At 40.8% G+C, this 12763-nt stretch overlaps 1 protein-coding gene across 3 annotated transcripts in view; it reads right to left on the bottom strand.

Annotated features, from left to right (window-relative positions):
• The window catches only part of cntnap2a (contactin associated protein 2a), a 314335-nt gene that overhangs the window by 112888 nt on the left and 188684 nt on the right, over positions 1-12763 (bottom strand). For all 3 annotated transcript variants that reach the window (XM_064333201.1, XM_064333200.1, XM_064333199.1), the window contains exons 11-13: positions 6335-6441; positions 4902-5021; positions 597-797 (exon numbers count right to left, since the gene is read on the bottom strand). In XM_064333201.1, the coding sequence (XP_064189271.1) occupies positions 597-797; positions 4902-5021; positions 6335-6441 (428 nt within the window). The remainder of the gene's footprint in view (positions 1-596; positions 798-4901; positions 5022-6334; positions 6442-12763) is intronic.

The following is a 12763-nucleotide window of genomic DNA, read 5'->3' as shown; positions in this document are numbered from 1 at the left end:
GTACCGATTTCATCCCAAAATCAACAGTTCGTACCGCGCACTTTGTGTTTGTGGAGGGGAAAAGTGCTGGGAGCAAATTCAACAGTAAAGGCGAGAACTGAAAGGGAATAAAGCCACACAGCCTGAGGAGATGCGGCAGAAGTGAATGAGAGACAGATCCAATTCAGTTTATAAAAGGGAGCAGTTGATGTGGGCGAGAATTATCTCAGAGTGCTCCTACTTTCCTGATCAGACAACACCAAGCATGAAAGTCAATAGCACAATCCAACAAAAACAGAAACACCACATGGTCAACATTGGAAACACACTGCACAATCTGGACCATTTGACAACATCAACAGAAATCTGGGAATGTACTTCAGTCTGTCTAGCTCCTTCTGCCTCCGATGAAGGCAATGCAAATGGGCTTGTCATCATTAGCCTAAGAACATTCCTAACAAACTCTGAGTACACATATAACTCTGCATCTATCTGTATATCATGGCATGTATGCACCTAAGCTTAGTCACACACACACACACACACACACACACGCACAGCAGCCAGAAACACACAGACTTGCGCTAACGTGCGCGCGTACGCACAGACACACTTACCGGGGGTGTTGAGCAGGCGGGACATTCGGCAGGCGTAGGCCACATGCTGCTCGCAGTGCTCCGCGCTGCTAGTGATGGCCGACACCTGCTCCATGGAGGCGCTGTAGTTGAGCTGCAGCACCGTCCTCTTCTCCCTGCTGGAGCCAGTCACAGAGGTCTGCGGAGGGAGGTTGTTCATCACCGTCGTCCACACCTTGTCCTCTGAGGCACAAGAAAAGTCACATTTAACGTATGATCCTAGTTAAGGCCAGGCTAGCAGTAGCGGCTAAGCATTGTAGTTTAGCTTCCTTTTTTTAAGCAAAGTATTTCAGTATTTATTTAACTATTTATAGTCTTTTTTTCTCGTGTGCAAGGTACAGACGCGGTGACCGCAACATCCCCCTCAGTTCTGAAGAGTGCAGACAAGCACATCTCCTTCAAAGCATGTGCTGCCAGCTGCTAGCTTTTTCTCTCTCTGCAGTTCATCGGTTGAGCTGCACAGTCTTTTCATCAGAAGAAAAACATTTGCAGAGTGCTGTTGCCGGATGAACCAAAGAAACCACTCTGGCACAGTAAGAGTGGGACAACCGTGGCTCAGTCAGCACTGGCACAGACAGGATTTGATACCAGACCATAGGGTGTGCCACTCCATTGAGCCAAGGTTTAATGTACCTCTGCACTGCATTACATTATGAATTATATGCTCCGTGTAATTTTGCTACCTACATGAATTTATTCTTGGATGTGTTTATGCTTTTCTAAACTCATGAAATATTTACCTATAACAAGGACCTTCACTGAATCAAGGGATGAAGATATAAAGACTAAACCACACCCGCTTTAACACTTAAAACAGGCTTTGTTCATTGGAATTACTGTGAACTATATGCTAGAACTAGCTAAAGCATCATCCCAATGAAATGCTAGTTATTTTAAGCAAATACATATTTCAGACGATAAAAATGTGGAGAAATTGTATACAACATGAGTAAGCCACTGATATTACTCATAATTGAAAAATGCAGCTAATTAATACCCAAAGGGTATTCTGCAATGGGATGTGAAATGGTAAAATGTTTAATTCTCAGATCCTTATAGCTTTGCTAATGAAGATGTCTCACCTTTCAAAACGGCACATGGAAATGATAAAATAGTAACGTCTCAAGGAGGCCATGGAAATTCTCACAGCCATTTTAATGTCATTTCTGCTACATTAATTCATGTCCATGCAATTGTTTGGTTGTCTTTATAGTACTGTTGTAGCTACTGTGCTTCGAAAGCAACATTACCTGCAAAACTGCATCAATTGAGTACAGCGTTTCATTTATTTCAATCCACTCTTCAGTGAAACATCAACTGTACTGTGCTGTTATGCCCAATGCATAAAGTACTTTTGAAAGAAGAGTAGCAAGCCCTCCAGTCATGAATGTCTTCAGTGGGTAGAAGTGCGCAGAGGTATGAAACCCATGTTGGAAAGGTGAGCTGCGTTGAATGATAAAATAAAGTTGTAAACCTTAAAACACACAGTATGGCCATTATAAAAAACCTAAAACACTGGAAAAGATGCAACTGAGATAGCGATTCTGGGTTATGAGATGAGCTTCAGAAATATGATCCATTGTGAAGCGGCGTGGACATGTTTAATTAATTCTTAATTACGATTACAACTAGTTGTCCTTTAGAACACATCACAATTGTCGGAAACATGAGACGCATGCGTGCAGCTCCAAGTGAACTGAAATAAATCTAAAGGAATGATGAAACGGTGCAATTGTGGAGGCACACACGTCGTATTAGAACGATCTCAGCAAATCCCATTCCGAGCACAGACCCACAGCTGACGGGCTGTGGCGAGCAGGCAGCCGAGCACGCTCAGTGATGTGAGAGCAATGCTACGCGGCAGCGGCGCTGCTTGATTAATGGGCGCCAAGTCCTGGCTCCGCTGCCATACCGACTGCCTCTGTGATATGAAGGGGGTCTGTCTCCGGCGGTGCGCCGGTGCATTTGAATAAGTAACTCAGATGCATACGCCCGTCGGATATCTCCACCTGGAAGAAATATTGATGGCATCGCCTCGTACACTCCTGAACGTATCCGTGGCAATTTCAATACCTTCAGACCTGAAGCCCCGAAGTCTTCCAAGACAAAAGAGGCTAAATACTCGACCAGCAGATGAACTGCCCTTTAAACACTCGAAAGGGAGCCAGCGAGTACTGAACACAATGGTACTGACATTCACAATTGCTAAATGGTTAGAAAAAAAAATCCCAGTTTTTTCTTTGTGCTTATTTCAAATAGTGATAATGACTAAACTAACATATCACGTAACACAGTGTTAGTTACCACTCACCTGTAAAAAAAAAATTAACCCTTGTTCGTAAATGGTAATGATGCGAAACAGTACATTAGTCCATAAACATATTACAATTCACCGTGATATGGAATTCATTTCCATAATTTACTCTTACGAAAATAATCAAATTACTGGTCTGTGTCATTTATTCCTTTTCTATAATTATTTTATTATTTCCCATTAATTGTTTATTCATATTCATTTTCAATAAACTGTTTTAGCATTATTTCAATTCTTGTTGCGTTCATGTTGTCATCATGTTGTTTAATTAACCTCCTCTGACAAAATTAATTCAAATATGGAGGCTGAACTTACCTTGAGAAAAGATCTGACCCAGCTTTACTGCTAAATTGAGCTGGTTTCATTTGAGCTGGCTATTTTCTTCTCAATAAAAAAGATAGTGAACCAGGTGAATATGACTGGGCAAGGTTAAAGCTTAATCTGTTATTTGCATTTTCATTTACTGTTTCTGATGACTTCTGTTTACGGTCGTGGCTATGCATGACCCCCTGTGCTGACAGTAATAAAGGGAGCAGAAAGTGAGAAGTGAAGAGAAGAGAGTGTTTCATAAAAGTACAGTGTGAAAATGAAACACCTGGGTTTTAAGTGGTGCTGTCACGACCGAGTGGACACTGACGCAAGGTTTGCGAGCTTGTTCCTTATCGATCAGTCACTATACTGTCTCACCCAGCTGTATGGAATTGACTTTCACCTTCTGTGCTGCCAGGCAACGCCCTACACGCTTCAGTACACCCAATAAATCACTATGCTCATTTGAAATTGACAGGCTTTGCCAGTCTTACGGTAGACTTAGGATTCCTTATGAGCAGGAATGTTGATGCCACCATTGACTATGAAAAGCTGATGAAAGTCCAGGAAGTAGGACTGTACTCAGGCTCATACTGCATTTCCATAGAATGAATATGAGTACCACAGCAGGGCCCCATCTCTAATGGTCTTTCCTGCTAGAAACTATTTGATAGGGCATTTTATACTAATTTACAAAAAGCCAATTTGAGGTTTAGATGATGCAGACTGTGATTGATGTGTTTAAGACTGGAATGTGTAGATTTAAGAGTTTTGGGTGATAATAGGGTGCTCTTTCTGATGTAAATATGAAATAGCTTTCTTGGGAAAATAGGGCCGTAAATCCATCCAGCATTGATTCATTTGTGTGCTGCTGGCATCGCTTTGATAGTCTGTGTATCACTAGTTAGTGAAATTCTATAGCTGTGACTCCTCAGCCCTCAAGGCAAATATCTTTTTGAGACTTCTTTTTATTGCATTATTTCCCACATAAACTAAATCACAACCCCGGGAAGCTCAGGGATCACGGGCTCCTGACAGATAAAATAAAAAAATATATATTTGTTTTTATATTATACAACTATATTAGATCTAACTTAAATGAAGAACAAAAATGAGATTTTCATCTGTAACAAAAATGGCTGTCATATTCGTATACAAACCAGTTGACATTCCATTTGCTATTTATTACCTTATCACAGAAGTGCCCACTTTAACAATAAAAGTTAAAGTAGAAACAGAATTGCTCTTATCCCTTCCCCCACCATCATGTCAACTGAAGGCCAGATAATTATGCACACAATTCCAAAAAAATCTAAACAATCATTCGGTAACAATCCCAGTATCCAACCATTATCCAGATTTCACTTCCAAATAGAGAGGAGCATGTGCTCAAAAGTAAGCCAGGTATTTTGAAATGAAACGGCCCTTTTGTTAAGTGCAAAGTTTGAATTCATTGGTTCTTGAATAAAAAAACATGAACTGCATCTTCTGATAATAAACTGGAAAGCCTCCCAGGTGGCTAGTACTAGTCCATGATGTAATGATAGCCCCCACAATCTGAAACTTAATCCTGATTGTAGCTCTTCTGATTGAGTGGCAACCCAGGATCGAGAAAAAACACACATATTGCACATCATTAATTTGCTTAATTACCAGTCCCTTACCTGTCATGTTGCAGTTGACCCTGAAAGGCCCAAGAGGACCACTCCCATCCGGGTCAATCCAGTAGGTGTCTGACATTTTGCCGAGGTGCTTGTACGCTTCACAGGACTGCTCATAAACAGCTGCACCAGAGGAGGTAAGAAAACAAAACATGACAATTACAAAAATTAGAGCCACATTTCAATGGAGTGACCTTACTCTGCTGCAAAAAAATTAAATTAAATTAAAAAAAACAAGCAAGGAACCGAGTTCCATCATTTTGGATCATTCTGATACGTTTTTGATAATTTTTTAAACCTGATATTTTATCAAACAAATATATAACGTGCTTGTGTTGCAAACTGAGCTTTATTAAGTGAAGACACATGCTAGTGTGCACTCTATTGTGCTTAGTTCACTAACATTTAATTGCAATGTTTTGAAGAGTATGAAAAACCCTTTGTCTTTAAGACCACATACTACGATGATGAAAAAGAATCAAATGCATTTCACATTAGACTAGTTAACTCTGTGAGGCACACCTATGAGTATAAGACCGGACAAAAGTACGACACAATTCCTTACTTTACTGCAATTTGCATGCAATGTGGTACTGGAGGACAACAGGGTACTGAACTATTGAATGCATGAAAAATACATGTTTTCAAACAAGGCCAAAAGCTTTTCATGAGCTTTTCTCTCCACAGCAGGCCCTTGTCTTGCACAGACAGCAGAATAGTAAATAGAAGAAACTAGAATCCCTGACGGGTTCTTTTTTTTTGCTAACCTTTACAGAGTTACCCAGATGGTGTTAAGATCTGGATACTGCTATTTTGCACAGAAAAAGGCAGCTAGCAGATGCTTAAAGATAGTCTGGTAGCATAAATTGGTACCCTGTACATTCCAAGACAGCACAAATGTTCCATATTTTCCATACTAATTAATGAATAGCAACAAGAAAACTTTCAAATTAGGAACTTGCTCATGTAAAAGTTGGCAGCTACTTTAACAGAATGAAACAAGCCCATGCTCTTTTAAGAAATTTGCTTAGATTTAAGAAGGATTAATAGCCTCATCACTCAAAGGCCCTATATGCAGTGTGGCCACAAGGTTACATGGAACAACCAAGGAGGTTGCGCTTGTTACAGTCAATGACCGTTACCTTCAGTTTTGTCCTGAGCTCTACCCAAGTTGTGGTGAAGAGATAACAACGGGGAATGACAGAATGATCCAACATGCAACATATAATGCAAGGATTTCTGTGAGGCAAAGGAATGTCTGAGCGGGTGAAAGGAAAGTGATGGAAAGACAGTAAGGAACACACAGGTGAATTTCCATGGGGGTTTAATGTCCCTGTGGTGATTTAGCAACACTGGAAACACTGGAAAGAAATCCAGTCCAATAATAATAATAAGAAGAAGAAAAAGAAGAAGAAGAAGAAGAATGCCTCGCTCACAGGTGTGACACGTGGCCCCTGTGTATCCCGTCCCATCACACGCGCAGCTGAAGCTGTCCCAGGTCTGGGCGCACCTGCCGCCGTGTTCACAATGGTTGGGCATGCACCTGGAGAGACAGGGAAACACAGCACACGCTTTAGTGGAGCTCACAATGGAGAAAAACATAGCCGCCGCTCAACCGATGCGATAATAGGTCTTACATACTGACGTGTGGGTTATAATGAAAGAGTGCTTTGCATTGCTTTTTTTTCTTATCTGTCAACTGTACTGCTGTGTAAAGATGTAAAATCCCAGGCACCTATGGTATCACATTTCAAGTATATTAACTGTTCATTCAGCAGATTCCTCTGAGTTAGTGCACGATTATAACTTGATATGCCCGTGTTCTTTTTAGACATTTTATTCTTTACAGATTAAAAAGAAATGAAGGCGATCACAATAAAAAAATCTCCCAGTGGTATAACGTATGTCTGTGAATTAACAATAACTCGCCTTCCTTGCTGCCTGCCGGCATTTCGCCAGATATATCTGTTTCACTCCTCTCGCTGGACTGCCTCCACCTAAACTGCCTTATACATCATCTGCTGGAACTCAGCAAGCCTTGTTCACTGGGGACCATCTGGATTGCTGCATTTGGGCACGAATGTGTCAACAAGCTCTTCAAAATGGCTATTGGGAGAGCTCAAAATCTGATACCTCCAAGCAAATAGATCCAGTGAAAGCGAGCATATCTTGTCTTTTTGTGTATAATTCTGCCCTCAGGTCCCTGTCTGGGGTCTGGGTAGTTTGTTTGTTCATCCAAAGTCTGCATATCTCTCTCTCTCTCTCTCTCTCTCTCTCTCTCATCAGCAGTTCCCCATGCTCTGTAGTTCAAATGTGTCACTCCTCAGGGACAGGCATACCCTCCTCCTTGCTAAAGTGACATGGGTGTAAACTCATAAAGCCTCTGGTCCCCTGCCAATCAATTAACTTCTCTAGTTGAATGACACCTCCTTTTCTGTAATATAAGCCTAAATGTGTATGTGTGTGTGTCCGCGCGCGTGCGTGTGTATGCATGTGATGCAATTTAATTGGACAATCTACTTTAGAAAGTGTTTCAATACACATTGCATGGTTTATAGTGCTTCTTGTGTCCACATTTGCACATCCTGCCACATACAGCCAGCCTTTGCATAAAAAATCTGATGGGAAAAAAATAAATTCTTAAGCACATATTTTTAAACAATGCATTTCAGTGCAATGAGTAATTTCATTTTCCAGCCATGCAAATTTGGACTTAGTCGTTTATTAAACCTTTACACCATGGGGCCTATTTAACAGTCAAGGCACAATTGTGAAACGCTAGCCAGAACGGAAGCCGGATTAGGGCGTGTCCAACTCAATTTCGGTAATTTCACGACACCAGGCTCTAGTGCAACTACTGCACAGCTGTAAGAGAGGCTGGTTTGACAGGAATAAAGTGTGGGAGGGATGGGGGTTTGGTTTCATAACTGCCAATCAGATTTCCCCATTTCTTTCTCTTTAAAAACAGTGTGGTTATTGCCACAACCAACTGATAATTTTGTCATGGCTGAAGAGCAAGCATTATGAGCATTCTACAAAACAAAGTTGAGACTGAATAGGTTCGATTTTCATATTCTCAACCCCCCTCCCCTCAAAGAAAAATAATTTTCCATTTATATGCCAGCGCTTGTTTCTTTGGTGTCAATTTTTGTCTAATGCCACTATTTAAAACAAACAAAAACAAACCCACCACTTCAACATGTCTAATTAATTCCAGATTAATTTCTAATTAATTTCAGACATGCTCTTGATAAGAATGCACACGCAGTACAGAAACAGCTTCAATGCCAACCAGTCCCAGCTTCCTTCTTGTTTTCATCCATTTGTACACAGCTTTTGTATTTTTTTACATATGTTTACACAGCTAGATATATACTGAAGCAATTCAGGTAGAGTAGCTTGGACAAGGCATCATCCAGACTTTATGAGGGCTGTATTGTCATGTACAACCTGAATGACATAGACATCTGAAATGCATTTTTTACACTCCAAAGGTTCGGTCAGTCATTAACCTAGCCCTGTCAAACACACAATAAAAGGAAGTTGTCAGTGTGTTCTGGGCTGAATGCATGGAGTAAGTAGCCACTGTTGCCTAACAACCACCTGCAAATGAAGCTTCCAGTTACTGCCTCAGAGGGTGTACTTTTGACTGCAGTGACAGCAAAAAGCTAACAAGAACGAGCGCACCTACATGCATTTAACAAATGAGTATCACACACAATTTGACAGGTGTAGAGCCGGTCTCCCACGTATCTCTCATTCAAATAGCTCACATTGATTGTGACTGCATAACTAAACACAGCTTGCATATTAAACAGTCAAATGGAAACAAACAAAATATTTCTCCCATCTGTGTTATGTATTCATCGTTCATATGGACAACACATTCATTATGCCAGTAAAAGAGCACCATGACCCAGGATTTGAATTTAAACCTGGACTGGGTTGGTTTAAAATGCAAATGTACTACTGGCCATCAAACCTGCACAGCGCTAAACGTTTCTATTGACATGCACCCTATTGTGACGCCCAACCCATGTTGATGCAAACAGGTTTACTGCAGACCACAAAACTACCAAACCTGGCACAGGCGGCAATTTTTCCCTTTGCAGGAGATGAAACAAGCAATCACACCCATGCCCAGGTGCGAGTGTGCCTATGTTGTCACGAAAATAAAGAACCCATGTCTTTTTAAACCAAGCAATACATAAAGACAGTGTGCTAGAACTGAAGCACAACTGACTGCATATTGTGAATCGGAACCAGAAGTGCTGTTTAATTTGAAGAGGGAGGGGGGGTGGGGGTTTCACTGGTTGAGGGCTCAGGCTGGCTGAATGTTTTGAGATTGTTCTGGAAAGACAAGATGCCATGCCCACTCTGGCAACAGATGATTGGATATATTATGCTTTAACACTCTTAAAGAAATGCACTTTTCATTTCAGCAAAACACTGACTTTGAAAGATTGCAGGCGCCCTACTAAAAAACACATTGCTCAAAAGGCACCATAGAGGAAACTTTAATCCAATAAAATCAAGGAAATGTATTTGATTAAAAAGCTTGCATGTAACTAAGCTTTGAAAGGCCAGTTTGTTCAGTTCCTTCATGCACCCTGTTAATTACACCTGTAGTTAACATTCCAACACCTTATACAAAAAAACATAAATTGGAACCCATTTTAAGAAACACATTTTAAGACGTGTCTTCGATAAACCACAATTTTAGGTGACATTTAAATCCTATTCTCTGCCTGTATGCGAAGATTACAGTTATCAGGATTTCAAAAAGAATCATCCAAAAAATATACCCAACAAAAGATGCAATAAAAAAACCTGGTTGCAATGAGGTAATAAAACAGGTACTGTCATTCCTTCCAATAACCACAGAAGACAATAGAAGAAGACAGTAGGATAGAAGACAATAATGGAAGAAAAAATGTGTTAAAATTATGACTACTGCACATTAACAAAAACAAAATGCAAGTTAGCAGCTTTTTCAACAAAAGAGTTATTGCATTCATTCCATTATCAAAAATATTTGTCTTGCAGGTGCTGCAGTCCTATAAAATACTGTATTTAATTTATATAAAAGATCATTGTCTACAGATCACATTCATATTAAAACTCATGCTTGAACTCTCTCCAATAATAAATGAATGCCCTACACTTAGAAGGACACCAGAGAAATGCCCATTTTAAAAACAGTTACCGAGCACGCTGGGGGGTGGGGGGATGGGGGACAAATCATTGATGATGACGTCTGGAAATGATAAAGACACCATCCCATGTGAATATGTGCAATTATACATTTGAGTAATATTATATCTTTACTGATCTTCATGAGGTTTCATTATGCCTAATGTGTCAGAAAGTCACCAGTGTCAGAATCAGTGTTTGTGTACATTTCATCCTAAATTTTAGAGTTCTCATCGATCGCTGACTGTACTTGTCTAAAGGGAATCTGTATGACTTCAATCTTTAAAGATGACGTTCAATCTGCTGCTGTTTAGGAGCTGGAACAAGAGCAGATTCAAGTTCTATTACAAACAATGGCTAAAATGAGATAGCTAAGATCTGTGTTGGAACAAACCTCAGTGAACAATGAATAGCAAGTGGATATGGTTGCCTTAAAACACTTACAAGTGTCAAAATAAAATGCAAAGGTTTAATATTATTCATGCACAGCTGGTCCACAAATCAGGATTCATATCATATTCTAAGCACCATAAAAGATCAATATGGGAAACATTCCTTCTAAAATATCTGTTCTGAAACTACAAAGCAGAGTCAGAATCAATGTTATGTTAAGTTCCGCAAAAAAGTACACAAAAAGATTAGCATTAAGCTGCAAAGTTCTTTTATTTATCTTCCTTCTTGTCACTGTCTGAGCGAAGCCCTAATTAAAGCTCCAAAGTTAAAACAATTAATGGCTTCACTAGCTTCTTCACTGGCGTAATTAGGAGACAGTCATCTTCAAAGGTGTTTTAAATTAGCAGAAGGATCAAAACCCAAATCTGCAAATGATAATCTCCAGCTCGTTCCTATAAAGAAATCTGTGCTGAATACAAAGTGCCTCTACAACTCCCCCTTCAAGAGGGCCATCTATTGCATGTCAAATCCATTCACACACTTGGCACGTGACACAAAATAAAATCACGGCGCGACCCAGTCCGCATAAGCGCTGATTAGTTGACCATCTAAGGACGATATTAGCGCTGGTGCTAATATAAAATGCCCCTCCAATCCATGGGGTTTTCCTACACATTCTTGTTTCAGTGATGTAGATGTCAGGGATGGTGCTGTTAATTTGACTTTTCCAGTTTAATTGGATTATGTCCTCAACGATCTCCGTCAGATCCACTGAGGCATAGGAAGAAAGGTAATACAGAAAATTTTCTCAACCAAGGCTGCTGGAATATGTTGGCGTTTTACATATAGCCAACGGCAAGGGGGCAGTGAGGACTATTTTTAAACCAATTTTTATCCCGCATTTTTTGTGGTATTCTTATGTGGGATGCCCTGTCATATTTGTAGGACTATCCAACCATTACAATAACCTCCATTAATTCTGGGCAGGAATAAGCATGGGTCTGCTCTGAAGTGTTCGCTGCCCCCCGCTGCTTCTTTTTCACAACTGCAGTCCGCCGGCTATGCTGTGCTGCGCAGCTGCGGCAGAGAAACGCACGTCACACGCAGCTGGGGCAGCCAGGCTGCTGGTGCCCAGTCAAGCAGGGGACCTGTGCCATGAGATGGGGACAAACCAGCCAACTAAAATCTTCTCATCCAAGGAGATGCTATGGACAATTATGCACTGCCTTGAGGGGCTGCCGGCCAGTTAGCACATTTATGGTCAGGGTTCAATTTTAGTCCATGGTGGCAAATCACCATTGTGAGATTTTCAGTCAGAACAATGCAAAAAGCTACTGTACTGTTCAAATGTGTATTCAAAGATTTGGGGATTTCAACATAGTTATGCAGACTCAACAGTGTATCTACAGTCCTGAACTGCCACAGAGAGAGCGAGAGAGAAAAAGAGAATAAAATACGAAAATAAATAAAACAAAACGGAATCAAATCACAAGACAGATCATCCATTCATTAATTAAAAATAAAAAAATACTCAACAGAAACATCCGTCCACTCCCTACACACCCAGCACAAAAACAAACAAACACAAAAACCACAATAAACTAGTTTGTTGTAGCCCAGCTCTAGTACCACCCTTCCTTTAATTAAACCTCTAAGAACACTCACCAGGTCTACTCACCTGAACCCTGGACCTTGTGGTGCCTGCTGGGCCAAATGGCTAATTTGCTTTGGCCTACAAAAAACTGTGCAACACCATAGTGACAGACTTAAGGGACCAGCTTTTACCCTTATACTAATGTTTTGAGAAAGTTCAGCTTTGTAAGGTGTTATGGTTATATCGTGTGTGTGTGTGTGTGTGTTTGTGAGTGAGAGAGAAGGAGAGTGGAAGACAGCGAGAGAGTGAAAGGGCTGTCCGCATGGGAGGGGGAGAAGTCTGCATTCTGAACCAGGCAGCACATTGAGTGAGGCGGATGTGTCTGATTGAAGGCAGGGGACCAGACATGGGGCCTTTTCTGCTCTGCCTGTTTATTCTCTGATTCCAGCCGCGGGAATAGAAAGTGACAGTTATATAATGCAGCTATTATGGGCAATAAAAAGTAATAATGTTGCCTTAAAATGCGGACAGAAGATTAGCCATGTGGTGGTGACAGGGGCGATGCACTAACATGCATCCTGCCAGGGGGTGGGCACAGTCAGACCAACTCCCCTCCCCTGACATGCTGCAATTTAGCTTAAATGCATATTGACGGCCCCTGGGGATTCATATGAAATACTGGGCT

Source organism: Anguilla rostrata, chromosome 4 (genome assembly GCF_018555375.3).
Source record: "Anguilla rostrata isolate EN2019 chromosome 4, ASM1855537v3, whole genome shotgun sequence".
Classification (NCBI taxonomy): domain Eukaryota; kingdom Metazoa; phylum Chordata; class Actinopteri; order Anguilliformes; family Anguillidae; genus Anguilla; species Anguilla rostrata.
The sequence above is the reverse complement of the archived record's forward strand: the minus strand, read 5'-3'. Positions and strand labels throughout refer to the sequence as shown.